The following is a 17,261-nucleotide window of genomic DNA, read 5'->3' as shown; positions in this document are numbered from 1 at the left end:
TGTCCATTCGTTTTCAACTGCATGGAGTTGAAGAAGAAATGAGCTTTGCCGTTTTGGAGTAACTATCTAAAGTTGTCACATTATGGAAGTCTTCTTGCACTCTGTTAAACATATTAAAATGAATAATTAATAGACTAACAGACTGCAACAAGTCATACATTTGTTAATTAGTAGGCCCCTACAGTAAATTTTATATAATAGCCAACATAATATTTCTACTATAAACATGAATATATAGTGTATATAGAACATATGTTATATAATGAATAAAATAAAATGTTATGGATAATACAATCTAAATAAAATTAATATTTTTTTTATTAACATATAGTGATATAGTAACATTAAAGTCACTATAAAATGCTAACCTTATTTTCAATAAATTGTGTGAAGTTTACAACTGTTGTTCCTCCTCTTACTAGTATGATTTTAAGCATGCCAAATAAATATAATACGATAGCATATCGGCCCTAAAAATCGGCAGGTCACATCGGCCATCGGCTGACTCTGACCACTAATGATCGGTATCGGCATCGGCCTTAGAAAAACCCATATCGGTCGGTCTCTAATAACTATGTGGAGTGCTCTCAAAGCGTTTGGTACAAGATAACAGATATCTAAATATAGATAGTCAGTGTAACGTTTAGAAGTTTATTTTTCTGTAAGTATCAAAGCAAAATTAAAAAATAGAAAATTGAATATAAAATTGAATTGCAAGATCTGGAAACAATCTTCATGAACAGGAAAATAAAAAAATAACATCAACCACTGAAAAAAATCTATTAACAGACTTTCTATAGATGCACTCTCCGAACCAATCAGAAACATCGATTCACACTCCAAGGCCAAGTTTTTGGTCACCAAAGACATGTTTGGGGAAGGTACCTTTGAAATATTGACAATATTCACTTTATTAATGGAAAAAGCATATTGCTTCTCCAAATATCTAAAAAATACTATTTGTATCAGATGTCAACATAACTATAATATTTTTTTGTATGAAACTTTATTAATGCACTTTGTTGAACACTCTAGAACATGTAATCATGTTATTATTTTGACGTCAAATGAATTTGCACAAAATATTTATATAAAAAAATTAAATGTACATTGTTGGTTATGCATTACATTTGATCTCCAGTATTTTTTGTACACAATGTAGAACATTTAAAAACAAGGCATACATACAGAGTGATCTTTAATTCTGGGAAATTATGCTATTATGATATGAAAGATGAACATAAAAAAAAATCACAAATATGATTTCTGGTCCAAACATTTTGATAATGAATAATAATTAATAACTGATAATATATATATTTTTAAATTAAGTTAAATATTTTTAAAAGAAATACACAAAAACATATACAGCATAAACATACAAATATACGAAAAACAATAATTACACTTAACTGTATAAATAAAACAAGTAAAAATATGAAATATGATTGGTATTGATCTCAGTTAAGAAATAATAAAAATGGCAAAGATTTAATGGCCAAAACATTCTCAATTTCTTTTATACAAATTATTATTTGCATATTTGTATTATTATTATTAACCATCCTTGATATAATTAAAAATAAGAAACAGCAGAATTATCCTTGGGAGGCATGTTTTAGCATCAAAAAGAAGAGTTTTTAGTCAATGACATTTTGTTTCAATTTTGTAAAAAAAAAAAAAAAAGACATTTAGAATTTGGAGTTTCTACGCTAAATATTCCCAATAAATCATTTCTTGCGAACATATTAAATTACTTAATTTTCACTTCCATATTCATTATAATAATATGGCACAACGACAAAAGGTAGTATAGTATAGTATGTTGCAAATTTGCATATTTCTTAATTCTAAAAAGTGTCAGTTTATCAGGAGGGTTAAACATCATTAGGTTTGTTCTCTGTGTGATTACTGTTTAACAGTATGTAGTGTGAATTATTATGTATTAATTATACTTTAACATATTAAAAAATATATATTACACTGCTTTCTCATCACTTTCTCAGTTTGGTCAAAACTTAAATTAGCATTTAATTATAGTTCAATCACTTGAACAGAAAGACTTATTGAACAGAACGGCTCCAATACATCTGAATTACTAAATGATTTGGCAACAACATGACAGACAATTTTTGCTTCAATTTTACTGAATGGACATGAATTAATCAAAAAGTGTTGATGCTTTATACAGTTATTTATACATTGAGGGTTCTGTGATCAATCCATTTTACTGCTAGTTTATCTATGCAATTAGGAATTTAAGAAGCTAAAATACTGAAATAGTATGAATATCAGAAAAATTAGAAAAGGCTTGTTGGTTGGATGAATTATGGCCATTGTTGGGTTTTTCATCAAAAATGAAAGAGAACTAAGAGAACTAAAACAAACAAAATAAATAAATAATAACAAAAAACAACAATAATAGTAATAACACTACAAGCAAGAAATCTATTAATGTAAATATTTGTATTTATTAAAAAGTCTGAACTTGCAGACTTTGAACATTTTTAGCTCATTAGACCCAGAATTGGGTCAAATATAAGCGGATTTCCTTCAATTTCCCTCAAAAACAAGCAGGCGGTGGACTGGCTATGCTAAACTTGTGAGTTGTAAGTGAAAAAAATGGTACCAATAGTGATTGGTGCAAGACTGAACGGCAGGCGGCCAGCTTGCATCGTAAATAAAGACAAAAATAAGAAGACAAAAAAAAAAAAACAGGCCTTTACAAAACTGATTAGAAACTGATTAGACTCCTAATAAATAAGATTAAATAGAGAAGTTCCTTCATTTTTCTTTGAGGTTCAGAAACCTCAATTGTATTGGATGGTGGCATCCTCAACAACCTCAAACGAGGAAATTCGTCTTTGCATTTGATCGTCTTTGATGCAACATTGTAGCTTGACTTGTTCAAAAACTTGTTCACTCCTAGGCCTGTCACATTAATACATTATCATATATTATCATATATTCGTTCACATACAGCTCTGAAAAAATTAAGAGAGCACTTAAAAATGAGCTTCTTTGATTTTACCAAATTGAAAACCTCTGGAATATAATCAAGAGGAAGATGGATGATCACAAACCATCAAACCACCAAACTGAACTGCTTGAATTTCTGCACCAGGAGTAAAGCAGCATAAAGTTATCCAAAAGCAGTGTGTAAGACTGGTGGAGGAGAACATGATGCCAAGATGCATGAAAACTGTGATTAAAAACCACCAGGGTTATTCCACCAAATATTGATTTCTGAACTCTTAAAACTTTATGAATATGAACTTGTTTTCTTTGCATTATTTGAGTTCTGAAAGCTCTGCATCTTTTTTGTTATTTCAGTCATTTCTCATTTTCTGTAAATAAATGCTCTAAATGAGAATATTTTTATTTGGAATTTGGGAGAAATGTTGTCTGTAGTTTATAGAATAAAACTACAATGTTCATTTTACTCAAACATAAACCTATAAATAGCAAAATCAGAGAAACTGATTCAGAAACTGAAGTGCTCTCTTCATTTTTTACAGAGCTGTATATACAACAGTGAACAGTATTTTAGCCGGTCATGCTAAATGACCAATAAGTGCTTCAATAACTGTGACTCCATACACAAAGTGCAAAGTTTATATTTTCAAATCTATGAATAATTTTCCAATTTCGTTGTCTTAAAAAAATTGTATAATTTCTGTTATGATATAATAATATTAGTTATTAGTGTCAGTGGCATTTAAATGGTCTTTCAACACAAAACAATACGAAATAAATAGACAGTTTCAAATGTGAATAGACTGCTTTTTTAAGGATGCGATATTCCTTCTTCTCTGAAAAAAATTGCAATTTCATTGTATGGTTGCAACCTTAAACAAAGAAAACATCTTAATTCCACTGGAGGAATGGCGTTTGGTCAAATGTCTGTTTGTCGTTCTTTCAGTCTCACTGAAAATCTGAAAATGAACTGTGTTTAATATGAGAATAATATTGTTTGATATCATCAGGATGATATATCGTCCACAAAATATTATTGTAAGAGGCCTATCCACTCCAATATGATTTCTGGCGTGTCTAGTTTGCATCCAGAATGATTTTGACAGTCTAAACACTCAGAATCTATATCAAATCCAATGAAGAAATGTATGCAAAATGGATCCAAACCACATTTGGTTACAAATGGACTCTTACATATTGGTATTGGTAGGTTCAATGTAACAATTGAGTCACTCGCAATGCTACATAAAACAAACTCAACGTAACTCAACTCCAGAGTGAGGAAAGTGCAGAAATTCCAAGAAAACCGCTAATGGTTATTTACTGACTACGAACTCCATGACACTGCAACCCATGTAGACTCGTTTGTGCTGTCCAGACATGCAAATCCAATCAGATTATTGGCAAATATAAAGCAAACAGTCATCTCAACAGATCTGGAGTGGGTTTCCCGAAAGATTCTTAGCACTAAGATGTTTCTAAAGGCCTCGGCATACTTCATTTAGAGATGACATTCGCGTGGCTTCAGCGAACAATGGAAGCGGGGCGAACTGCACGGCCGAAGACACTACGCAACAACGCCTGTGATTGGTCGTTGCAGTTGTGGAGTTTACGAGACAGTATGCCAGCTTGAAAGCTTGCGAAAGCCTGCTCGACTTTGTGCAAACCTCACAAACTTCGTTTCGCTGGAAGTATGCGGAGACCCTAAGAGGGTCGGGCGAGCTTCACATTGACTACTTAACCACATTAACCATGTTAACATGTGCTTCTTAATGCTAAGATTCTTTTGGGAAACCAATGTGAACATAGCTTCAGCAATCCAAGAACACCTGGACATCTGAGGTACCTGTCGAAGAGTCAATACCTGTTCCAGTTTCAAGTGGGATAGGGATCATATTTAAGTCATTATACCTCATGGAGACCACTTCATCATGTGTCTCGAGCTGCTGTAGAACTGTAGGTTCTGACAGCAGTACGGTTGAAGTCGTAGACGAGGGCATGTGCTTTTTCCTCCTGTGGTCGTGAAGCGTGGACGATGCGCTGTATCTGTTCCCGCAGATGGTGCACTGGTAAGGCTTCTCTCCGGTGTGTTTCCTCATGTGGCCGGTGAGTCCCGATAACTGTATGAAGTTCTTATCGCACAGGGAACACTGATACGGACGTTCCTGGGTGTGGATCCTCTCGTGGTTCTTCAGATTCGAAAGGTCTACGAACTTCTTACCGCAGGCCGTGCACTGGTAAGGCCTCTCTCCGGTATGAGTCCTCAGATGTATCTGAAAGATACACAACCGTGTGAAGTTCTTAGAGCAGAAGGAACACTGATACGGTTTCTCTCCGGTATGAATTCTCTCGTGATTCTGAAGGATATGCGACCGCGTGAAGGTCTTTGGGCAGTGAGAGCACTTGTACGGTTTCTCTCCGGTATGAGTCCTCTGGTGAATTCGAAGGTTGTCCAGGCGTTTGAAGGTCTTGCCGCACTCGGAGCATTGGTAAGGCCGTTCTCCGGTATGTATTCTCTGGTGGATTTTGAAGGAAGTGGACTGGGTGAAGGTCTTGTTGCACAGAGTGCACTGGAAAGGCCTCTCGCCGGAGTGTATTCTCATGTGTCTGTAGAAGGCAGACGATTTGGAGAAGATCTTTCCGCAATAAGAACAGCAAAAAGACTTCAGTCCTTTGTGTTGTCCTTCGGTCGGTTGGCTGCGCTCACCTGAAATGGTAAAAAAATCAAACTTAGGGTTATTAAAAGGATAAATAAGCAATACATTTTCAATGCAAACTGTGTGCTGCACCCATAGAAACAGGCAAGCTGCCTATTCTTTTGCTGGTAATCACAGGTAATCACTGAGCTTCAGTTAGGTTGCTGACCATAGCTGGGTAATTTATCAATTTATTAGCACCACAACCATGGTAGCGAAACGAGCATTTTTGACATTGAATCAGACATTTTCGCTGATCATCTAAAAAGTAAAACTTAGGAATGATGTCAGGAAACATCACGGAGCTTGGAAAGCCTAGCGCGCAGATAACGAACTTTTGCAAGATTGTGAGTTCAGATCAGGTTTTTACAACAATACAGGAATTTAAGGAGGAACGTAATTTCGTTACACTGTGTACCTGTATTCAGATGTAATGACAATAAAAGCAACAGAAAAACAAACATCTATTAATAATTTCTAAATGCTATTTACTGACCTGAAGTATTTTGTATTGCAGATGTTCTGTTGTTCTCGTGCTCTGGATCCTCCTCACAGTAAGAATAGTAAGGCATTCCCTGCAGGTCAATGTCTGGCCCAGTCTCAGCATGATGGAGGTCGTAGTCACCAATGGAACTCTGGAGTTCTTGTTCCTCTGGTTCTACTTTAATAACAACCAATGAATTTCGTACATCCTCAGCCTCTTCTTCATTTTCATCTTCATCCTCTCGATATGTGTGTTGGTCTTCCCCTTCAGATTCACATTCCCAGCTCCCTGTAGGAATGAAGGGGGTCGGACTGGAGGCGTTCCCCGACAGCAGCAGTGGGTCACTGTGGTCTTCAGCGTCAAAACTGATTCGTTCTGGATGATCTGGTTCTGTTTTAATAACAACTAATACACTGTCCATATCATCCTGTTCTCCATCACTTGAGTCTTCTTGGTGCTGTACTGGTTTCATTTCAGGAAGAACTGAAGGTCTGATGTTCTGCAATTCCTTTTTAAAAATATGAAGAAAAAAAAAACATTTGTTGAATAAATAAAATAGATCTGAACCAGTAGTCCAGAGTTTTGGCTATCTACTGGATTTACAGCATCGGTCAGTACTCTATCTGTCCACTCTTTCTCCAAGATTGTTTGGTGAGCTGTAGACTGTACACTGACCTGCTACTCTTAGATCCAGCCAGCGACCAATTACTGCACTGGTGTTAAATCAACACAGTCACTGTTACAAATCCGTGTGAAATTCTTTATCACTGCTGCACCCAGAATGAGGATTAGTAAATATCACTAACAATACCAGCTATAATAATACAGTACACATAAAAAATAATACAAAAAACTGTACTATGTAGGGCTCGGCGATACGGTTTTAAAAAAAGCACCAAGGTGGTGGAATGAACTTCCACTGGATGTCAGAACAGCAGAGTCACTCGCGGTCTTCAAACGCCGACTGAAGACACATCTTTTCAAAGAGTTCCTAAACTAATCCCCACTTACAGCAGCTTTTATATGAACACAGTGTAAACATAACCTACTTGTATTTCTGTTAAATATAAGCAAAAGTGTCAAATATGAAAATCACTTTTATATAAAAGTTATTTACAGGTTTACTTATCCCATTAAGAAAATCACATTAAAGGGGTAATCCCATTGATCAAATAATTAAATTAATATCTCGGTCCTAATACTGTGTGCAATGACAACAAAAAAAGAATCAATCCACCCAACAATTTTTTTTCAGTTCATCCATCAATTTATCCATCAATTCCACCATCAATCTGTCCATCAATCAGTCCATCAATCCATCCATTAATCTATCAATTCATCTATCAATCCATCCATCTAACTTTCAATCAATCCACGTTATATAAACATTTCAGGCGATAAGATATAATTCACATAAAATCAGTTAAAAATATACATATAATCAATACACAATTATTAGTATATAAGTATTAAATATACTCGTGTGCAATATACATAAACCCTTTAATATTATTAAATCATTCTAATAGTGTTATTTCTTTTTTTTTTTGCATTTTAATATTCTTTTCAATAGTGAACACACAGCAAAGAGAAAAATAATGACCTATTTCTATGTACTGAACTCTCATTATTCAGCAACAATATCAATATAACTGACCAGACAGCTACAGTCTTCCATTCTAGAACTGATTTAAAGAGAAAAACGTTCATTTTAACTTCATTTAACAATTCTATAACTATTATATTATTATTATTATTATTATTTTTATTATAAGCTTTTCTGAGCTTTATCTCTGATAAAGAAGAGGATTAATAAATCAGAGTAAGAGTTAACTCCAGATCCCTCTTCTCCTCCTGTACTGATATTACTGCAGTAATAAACATTAAAATCAGATAATAAACATTAAAATCAGACAATAAACCCCAAAACTAACAGAGTTCCAGAGTTGCAGCTGAATATCTCCACTCTCTGATACAGAGAACAGTCAGAACCGGGGAGAACAGCCCGGTAAAATCTTATTTAGGATATAAAAACAGTTAAAACGCAGATTAAAGTCCGTTTATTGTATAAATAGTGATTTAAACTCACCATAATCTCATTATTATCAGCTCCGCCTGATCCCACACTCTCCCACAGACGCCGCCGCCATCTTTGTTTGTTGACGTGTCCAGACCTCGCACAAATATCTCCTCTCTGATTGGCTGAGCCGAGTGTCAATCAGGGCACGTAGACCCGGGAACGGCATGTGATTGGTGGACGGAAATTCTGACACGTGTGAAGCGATATATATATATATATTTTTTTTTTTTACAGAAAATTATTATTATTATTATTATTATTATTATTATTATTATATTTAATAATAATAATATTATATTATAATAATTATTATAAATAATAATATTACTATAATCCTACTGCTAGTAGTAATAATAAAAACAATTATTATTATTATTAGTAGTAGTAGAAGTAGTAGTAGTAGATAGATACTTTATTGATCCCCGAGGGAAATTTCGGAAGAAGTATTAGTGTCTTAGCAGAAGTATTAGTGAAATAAAAATAAATTAATAAATAAATAAAATAATAATAATAATAATAATAATAATAATAATAATAATAAAATAACAATTATTGTATAATATTATTATAACTCTGAACTCAGAATTACAGAAGATTCCCATTAAATATATTAATATAAAAATATATTTTTGAATAAGACTACACTTAAAGTTTCGACACACCTTTCCCTACACTATAAATAAATAGTGAAGTGAACCAGACGATAAAGGGACACATAAGAAATCATGTAGTAACTTAAAACTGTTTTCTAAAAATGTAAAATATAAAACTTATTCTGGTTTGTTCAAAGATTGTTAATTCAATCATAGTTTGTTGTTTCTCTTTGTGAATAATTATTTAAAAAAAGACAGACAGGAGCATTTTGGGATTTAAAATGCTATTCAGATTTTAATCCATAGATCTCGCACATTCTTACCTTGATAAGCATTATTTTCTTTTTGAATTATGTGAGCAGACTGATGGAGACGATGTTATAGTGCGGAGAGGTTTTCTTGGCACATATTGACCCATTAATACCAATAAGTCATCAATTGGATGCTACAGACTATTTAAATAGTGTTTGTAACCATATGCATCCCTTTATTCCAGCAATTTCTTCTTACCTTATCTTCTGATGGCATGTTTCACATGTTATGTCTCTATTTGGTTAAAACTTTCAGAGACATACCCAATGTGTTAATGAAATCTCAGATCTTTTATTTGTTATCTGGTTATATTATTTATAGAAAACATCTTATTAAAAATACTTATCTGTTGGTTATATTTTAAGGACAACAGAGAATACTTTATAACATTAAGACATATATAGAAAATAAATAACAACAAGAAATCATAGTAATACAGACAAAGAACATTGTACAACAATGGAAATTCAATTTAAATACTGCTACAATCTTGCAGATTTCTTTTATCTTTAAGAGCTTATGTGAGCTGGGATTGGTTAGAAAGTCAAACCTTCCATTCCAGACTAAAGGATAGATCACATGTCGATTGGAAAACTTTAATTGCAACAGATTTAGCACTCCAAATACCCTTTGCAAGGGTCGGTTTCAATTGCCAAACCAATGACTCCATTGACGCAAAGGACTTCTACATTTGCCCTCTGTCCAATAGGCACTGCACCACATCTCCAAATCCAGAACTTGCGGATGGTTGTCCAAATGGTCACACTTGTGGTAGTTAATTCCACCAAAAGAAGACCCTTGGTCCAGGTAGATTTCAATTATTTTCAAGCCAATCAATAGACTATCAGTGAGGAACAATGACAATAATGATACTTTGCACCTTCTCACTTTACAATTCGTTTTTATATAGATGTGAGTCCTTGCTGGATTGGATACAATCGAATACAATTAAAGTGTTTCTTATAGAAATGGCTTGACCCAGCCACTCATTTGTTCAATAGGTAGAAAGTGTCCCTGTATCTCACCCATATGCAACTTTATTTTAGTGGTAGCAAGTCGCAACAAACCCAAGGTGTTTGTTAAAGTGCTGGTACTTGTAAAAGTTCCACATGAGACTGATATCCAATGCATATAAATACACCTTTAATGTACCTTTGCCTTTTGTCCAACAGGCAGTTGACTGTATCCCTCATCCAGACCTTGGAGATGGTGGTCCACGTTACTTGTTCAAGCTAAGCATGACCTACAGTGCATACGGAAAGTATTTAGACCCCTTTCAATTTTTCACTTTTTTGTTTTATTGAAGCCTCTCCTCAGTGCAAGACATATGAAAGGACAAATGAAGGACTCCCAGACTATGAGAAATAAGATTTTCTGGACTAATCAGACAAAGATTAATTCTATGTGGTATATGTGGAGAAAAACAGGCACTACTCATTACCTGCCCATTAATGCAATCAAAACAGTGAAACATTGAGGTGGCAGCATCATGCTATGGGGGTGTTTTTCAGCTGCAGGGACAGGACGACTCGACAGGACAACCTTTTTAATTTTATCAAATTGATGCAATGAAACAAAGAGTGAAAATTTTAAAAGGGACTGATCACTTTCCGTATCCACTGTGTATTACATGGGATGCCCTGCTATGAGGTGCTTACCTACTGTTAAGAGGTATGTCCTGGTATTGGTTTTCTTTGTAGTGTATATTTTTTAAGGATTTTATTATGCTGTTTTAGGCCTGTTCACCTTCCGAGACCTTACCAGGAGTACAGCCTATATAATAGCTTTGTACTTGCGCTGGTTCGTTTGTTTGTACCTATGCAAATATAAGAAGTATTTAAGATGTTTTGATGAGTATACGATGGTTAAACTTGCCCACGTTGTTTGAAAATGTAAAGGAAGTAAATCATGACTTATTGAAAACAGCTTTACCTTGATGAAAATGAAGTTTGCTAAATAAGTATCAGTGATACTTGGCGCAACCACTTGTGCATACTTTGGGTCATTAGTGTCCCAGTACTTAGCATATATTCAACAATATATGGTAATAGAAGTTCAGAAAATTAATTCATAATTTACAACAATCCCAAAGTACTTGTTGAAGAGTCAATACCTGTTCCAGTTTCAAGTGGAATAGGGATCATATTTAAGTCATTATACCTCATGGAGACGACCTCGTCATGTGTCTCGAGCTGCTGTAGAACTGTAGGTTCTGACAGCAGTACGGTTGAAGTCGTAGACGAGGGCATGTGCTTTTTCCTCCTGTGGTCGTGAAGTGTGGACGATGCGCTGTATCTGTTCCCGCAGATAGTGCACTGGTAAGGCTTCTCTCCGGTGTGTTTCCTCATGTGGCCGGTGAGTCCAGATAACTGTATGAAGTTCTTATCGCACAGGGAACACTGATACGGACGTTCCTGGGTGTGGATCCTCTCGTGATTCTTCAGATTCGAAAGTTCTACAAACCTCTTTTCACATACCATGCACTGGTAAGGCCTCTCCCCTGTATGGGTTCGCAAATGAACCTGAAATATGCACATCCGCGAAAAAGTCTTAGAGCAGTAGGAGCAAAGAAACGGCTTTTCTCCGGTATGAATTCTCTCGTGGTTCTGGAGAATATCTAGACGTGAAAAAGTCTTGGGACAGTGAGAGCACTTGTACGGTTTCTCTCCGGTATGAGTTCTCTGGTGGATCCGAAGGTTGTCTAAGCGTTTGAAGGTCTTTCCGCACTCAGAGCATTGGTAAGGCCGTTCTCCGGTATGTATTCTCTGGTGGATTTTGAATGTAGTCGACTGAATAAAGGATTTGTCGCAGTGGGTGCACTGGAAAGGCCTCTCACCGGTATGAATTCTCATGTGACTATAAAAGGGTGACGATTTTGAGAAAGTCCTTCCGCAGTAAGAACAGCAGTAAGACCTCGGTTCTTTGGGTTGTCCAAAAGAGGGCTGGATGTCCTCACCTGAGACGACAAAAATATGGAGTTAAACATAATTTACTTTTTGATTATGCTTAAATTGAGTTAGAGTAGAAAACATTGAGTTAGGATCCAGAAATATATACCGACATGCCAAACGTCTTTGAACAGGAGTATGTAAACCGATCATAAAGTTTTACGGCAAGCAACGGTTTGGGAATGCTCAAACCTTAAAAAAAAAAAAAAGCTAAAATCACATCAGCTTAACCAAAGCCTAGCAACCCCTTAAAATGCTTAGCAACACCTTAGCAGCCAACCTTCTATGCACTGTAACAAATAAGCAAATGCCAGCTTAGCAACAGTCGAGGCACATCTTGGGAATTGCTGTGCAACAGCTAAAGTGTAAAAAATTTAGCAGGACAATAACCAACAACCTGCAATGCATAGTAATATAGCAGAAAACAACAGCTATACCATAGCAACTCCTAGCAACAGTTTAGCAACACCTTTCGATTATTCTTAGGGTAGAAAAAATGTTGAGTTAGGATCCAGGAATATATACAGACATGCCATATGTCTTTGAACAGTAGTATGTAAACCCATCATGAAGTGTTATGGAAAGGAACAGCTTGGGAATGACCAAGCCTGTACAAGTTGTAAGGTGGCCAACGTGCTCAGGGCAAGGCTATGAATGGAATGTAACACTTTTCGATCCACACCTTCACATCATTTCGCCATTAAAAGCTAATATTACTAGGGCTGGCCCGAATAGCGTTTTTTGAGCTCCGGATATTCGGCACTGATTCGAAGCGAATATTCGAATATTCGTTTTTAAAAAAAGAGGTAAAAAAAAAAAAATTAAAAAAGCAAATCACGGCCCCTTTAATCCACTGAAAAATGTTCAATTTGCTCTGACCGACGAGACATATTCACCCCGGATTTTTGGTGTTTTTATCCCCCATATTTTTGTGTTTTCACCCCATATTTTTTCTGTGTTTTTAGCCCAGATTTCTTTGTGTTTTCATCCCGGAATTTTTGCTGCCCCACACCGCGGCTTATCCGCTGCGTAAGCAGGCTAGGAGGCTGCTGCACGGTTTCTCCGCTGCGCAAGCCAGCCCAGTAAATTGCTGTTTGTGTTTCACACTTAGGCTATTTGCTTAAAAAAACAAACAAAAAAAAAAACGTTTGTTCAGGAAGTATTTTATATTCTTAAACATTGTTAATTATATTAGAGGACAGTCATTGTAAACTGTACTTGGTCTATTTCGGTTAAAGGATTGTGCAGGGCATATTACTGATTTTGTATTTTTGCACTTGGGCTATAAGCTCAATATTAAATATTTCGTTTGTTTAGAAATTATTTTATATTTTTAAACCATGTTAAATTATATTAGAGTAGAGGAAAGTCATTGTTAATGACGTTATTGTACTTGGTCTATTTCGGTTTAAGCATTGTGCAGGGCATAGCCGTATTACTGATTTTGTATTTTTGCACTTGGGCTATAAGCTCAATATTAAATATTTCGTTTGCTTAGAAATTATTTTATATTTTTAAACCATTTTAAATTATATTAGATAAGAGGAAATTCGTTCAGACATCATTTTTGTAGGCCAGGCTTTTGTAACCGATTTAGCCCCTACTGTTGCCACATTACCCCTTACGTTTTATTATATAAATCAGTTTCGAAGAGCCTGCATTTTTTTTTATCATGTATAATAGAGGTCTGCGCGAGACTGATTTTTAAACCCACTCTTCCACGCTCCCGCGTTTCTGTCTCGTTACCGCTCCGCAAAAAAATTGCTTCTTTTAATCCCGCGCCCGCCCGCCACATACACATTTCTGCCGCTCCCGCCCCACGTTCCTAATATAAATTAAATAAACTACATTTAATGCTTCAAATTTACTTATATATTTATTAAAACAGCAGCGCTGAATAGTGAGGTCCCGTTCCTTACCCCAGTCCAAACACCATCGGTGTGTGCGTGTGTGTGTCGGTCCATCCTGCGCGTTGAGAGTTTTCTTTAGGTTTTTTTTTTTTTACAATTATTACAGTTTTCTTAACTATTTATTAATTTGCTCCCGCATCGTCTGGATTAAACTCCCGCTCCAGCCAATAACAGTTCAGTTCTGTCCCGCGCGCAAGATATTCTGACGGGACCCGCGAAAACAGAAGTGGTTAGAGTGAGGTGGAACTCTGGAAAGGAGAAAAAAAACGAATATCCGAATACCAAAATTAAAAACCGAATACCTACTCAACGAACGAATATCCGAATACCCGAATATTCGGGTCCAGCCCTAAATATTACCACCACAGTGGACAGCACAGTGAGTGGTAATGATCTGATCGTGACCAGCAGTGTCTGGCTTGAACTGTCCATGTCCATCTCTATTCACAAATGCAATAAACTCACCTGTAGTGTTTAAATCGTTATTTACGATAGGAAACGTCCTGCTGTTTTCATGCTCTGGATCTTCATCACTGTAAGAAGTAAACGGCATTTCCTGGAGGTCCTGCTCACTTGTCCCAACTCTTGGCACCATCATTTCGGACATCATGTCCAACTCATGATGGACATCACACTGGTCACCACTGGAACACGGTTCTTCTTCATCTGGTTCTACTTTAATAACGACTAGTGAACTTCGTATGTCCTCTTGCTCGTCCTCCTCTTTCTCGAGTGTGTACCGACTCCCTCGTTCAGATAACCAATCCCACGACTCTTTAGGGATCGAGGGGGACGGACTGAACGCATTCCCCGGCAGCTGGAGGTCATGGTGGTCTTCAACGAAGGAACCAATTCCTTCGTCATGATCTGGTTCTGTTTTAATGACAACTAACAAACTGTCCAGATCATTCTGGTGGTCTCCAGAAGAAGAAGATGGTCTGATGTCCTGAAATTCCTGTTAGAAAATGCAGAAAAACTATTAACTTAAAAAATACAATATTTAAGTTACATAAACTAGGTTTGCAAAATTTCTAGACATGCTAAAAAAAGAGCCAATCAGTTTGCTGCTTACACTACGCAAGTGCAACCACCTAGCAACACCTCAACAATCAGCAGCTATACCATAGCAACCAACATATTACATACATTACTAACACCTTTGCAATCAAAAGCTATCATAGTAACTCCCAACAGCAACAGCTTAACTACAGCCTAGCAATACCAAACAACAAATGCTTAGCGACACCATAGCAACTAACCTGCTATGCACTGTAATGCCAGCTTAGCAACAGTCGAGGAACACCTTAGGAATTGCTAGGCAACACCTTATAAAGTGTTTAGCAGGACCTTAGCAACCAATCTGCAATGCATAGTAAATATCGCAGAAACCTACTAGCAAAACCTTATAAAAATAACTAGCAACACCTTGGAAACCAACCAGTTTTACAACCAAATTCTACAGTGCAGCAAAAATATTCTATAACAATTTATAACAATGGCTTAGTGACAGCCCCCCCAACCATTATTTTTTGCATTGTAACACCATCTTAGCAACCAATATGTATACCATAGCAACTCATAGTAACCAACATGTATACCATAGCAAACATCTATACCATTGCAACAGCACCCTAGCAACCAACATCTAGACCCTAGCAACTCATAGCGACTGCACCTTAGCCACCAACATCTATACCATAGCAACTTATAGCAACCAACACCTACACTATTGCAACAAGACCTTAGCAACCAACATTTATACCATTGCAGTACCACCTTAGCAACCAACATCTATACCATTGCAACACCACTTTAGCAACGAACATCTATACCACTGCAACACCACCTTAGCAACCAACATCAAAACCACTGCAACAAAACCCTTAGCAACCAACACCTACACCACTGCAACACCACTTTAGCAACCATCTATGCCATTGCAACATCACCTTAGCAACCAACATTTATACAATAGCAACTCATAGCAACCAACATCTATACCATAGCAACCAAAATCTATACCATTGCAACACCATCTTAGCAACCAACATATGCACCATAGCAACTGATAGCAATTAACATCTATACCATAGCAACACCACATTATTAACCAACATCTGTTCCATAGCAACAAACTACTATTCCATTACAACCCCACCTTAGCAACCACCATGCATACCATAGCAACTCATAGCAACGAACCCAGTGGAAAGCAGTTCATGCACTCTCTGTATCTGAACCTCGTATCTCCACTGATCTCTCAGTCAGGTAGCTCCTCCTGCCTGTAACCCAGCTGTCCTGCTGTCCCATCACTTCTGCCACCTGGACATTTAAACATCTCCATCCCAGAATAATCGAGCTCTACAGGGTGATGAATCACCTGATCAGGTATAAACCAGAAAATCAGCTCAAATATCACCTGATTATAAACAAAATATCAGATCTAAAGCTCGTATCTCCATAAGCTGCAGTCTGAACTCACCATCTCCTCCTCTCGAGCCCTCTGTCCCAAACCCAGCGCCATCTTCCTCACCCTCGCGCCCTACGTGTCCTCCTGACGTCACTCCCACATTCTCATTCTGATTGGCTGCGCTGGGTGTCAATCAGGAGACATACGTGGGAACACGGCCTGTGATTGGTCCAGAGAAACCCAGACAGGGTGAGGAGTCTTTTTTTTATCAAAAATTATAACAATGGTAATTCTGTTTCATTTTATTCCTTTTTTTAAATAATAGGTCATGAGATAATAATAAAAAATATATATTATATAAAGCCATAAAATAATATAGCAAAAAGTTTTTCAAATTTTTTTTCTGGACAAAATATAAATATATTAAGGGCATAAATTAAGTTTATTTCTGTCCACAAAATATGTTTAAGGACGTCACGACGTCACACATATTATGGAGATTATAAAATATATCATAATATACTAAATACTACTAAACAAAATGTGAGTATAACAGTGGGAGTATTTTTGTTTCTTGTGTTGTTGTTGTTGGTAATATGTGTTATTACATTTATATATTAATTTTGTTTTTATTTTATTTCTTACTGTATTTTTACTGTACGTGTATTTAATAAATGTATTGAATGTATGTATAAGGTCTTGAAAAAACTAAAACTAAAAATAAACTAAAACTACAGGAATTGTCCTTTACCCCCCTCCGTATAAAACTGCACTAAGATCGTATAGTTAGGAGATTACCCACTTGAGAACGGTTTTCTTGCCACCAGAGGGCGATGTTGAGTGAGTCTCAAA

The 17,261-nt window shown here is 36.2% G+C and overlaps 2 protein-coding genes across 2 annotated transcripts; both read right to left on the bottom strand.

Annotated features, from left to right (window-relative positions):
• Positions 1 to 631: 631 nt before the first annotated feature.
• On the bottom strand, positions 632 to 8,341 carry LOC103029156 (zinc finger protein 135). The gene is made up of 3 exons (XM_022687084.2): positions 8,246 to 8,341; positions 6,169 to 6,664; positions 632 to 5,683 (listed from the first exon to the last, which is right to left on the bottom strand). The coding sequence occupies exons 1-3, from the start codon at positions 8,246 to 8,248 to the stop codon at positions 4,788 to 4,790; spliced, it is 1,395 nt and encodes a 464-aa protein (XP_022542805.2). The 5' UTR covers positions 8,249 to 8,341; the 3' UTR covers positions 632 to 4,787.
• Positions 8,342 to 9,124: 783 nt separating this feature from the next.
• LOC107197153 (zinc finger protein ZFP2) lies at positions 9,125 to 16,628 on the bottom strand. The gene is made up of 3 exons (XM_015602948.3): positions 16,482 to 16,628; positions 14,465 to 14,954; positions 9,125 to 12,097 (listed from the first exon to the last, which is right to left on the bottom strand). Exons 1-3 carry the CDS (start codon positions 16,521 to 16,523, stop codon positions 11,217 to 11,219), a joined length of 1,413 nt encoding a protein of 470 aa, XP_015458434.3. The 5' UTR covers positions 16,524 to 16,628; the 3' UTR covers positions 9,125 to 11,216.
• Positions 16,629 to 17,261: the final 633 nt, after the last annotated feature.

This window comes from Astyanax mexicanus, chromosome 21, assembly GCF_023375975.1.
Source record: "Astyanax mexicanus isolate ESR-SI-001 chromosome 21, AstMex3_surface, whole genome shotgun sequence".
Classification (NCBI taxonomy): domain Eukaryota; kingdom Metazoa; phylum Chordata; class Actinopteri; order Characiformes; family Acestrorhamphidae; genus Astyanax; species Astyanax mexicanus.
Note: the sequence above shows the minus strand (reverse complement) of the source record. Positions and strands in the feature narration are given on the sequence as shown.

Coding starts and splice junctions, on each gene's coding strand:
- LOC103029156 (XM_022687084.2), bottom strand. Junction 5,684..6,168: donor TGCAATACAAAATACTTCAG/GTCAGTAAATAG, acceptor TTACCATTTCAG/GTGAGCGCAGCCAACCGACC.
- LOC107197153 (XM_015602948.3), bottom strand. CDS start 16,523: ATGGCGCTGGGTTTGGGACAGAGGGCTCGAGAGGAGGAGATG. Junction 14,955..16,481: donor GGGCTCGAGAGGAGGAGATG/GTGAGTTCAGAC, acceptor ATTTTCTAACAG/GAATTTCAGGACATCAGACC. Junction 12,098..14,464: donor TAACGATTTAAACACTACAG/GTGAGTTTATTG, acceptor TTGTCGTCTCAG/GTGAGGACATCCAGCCCTCT.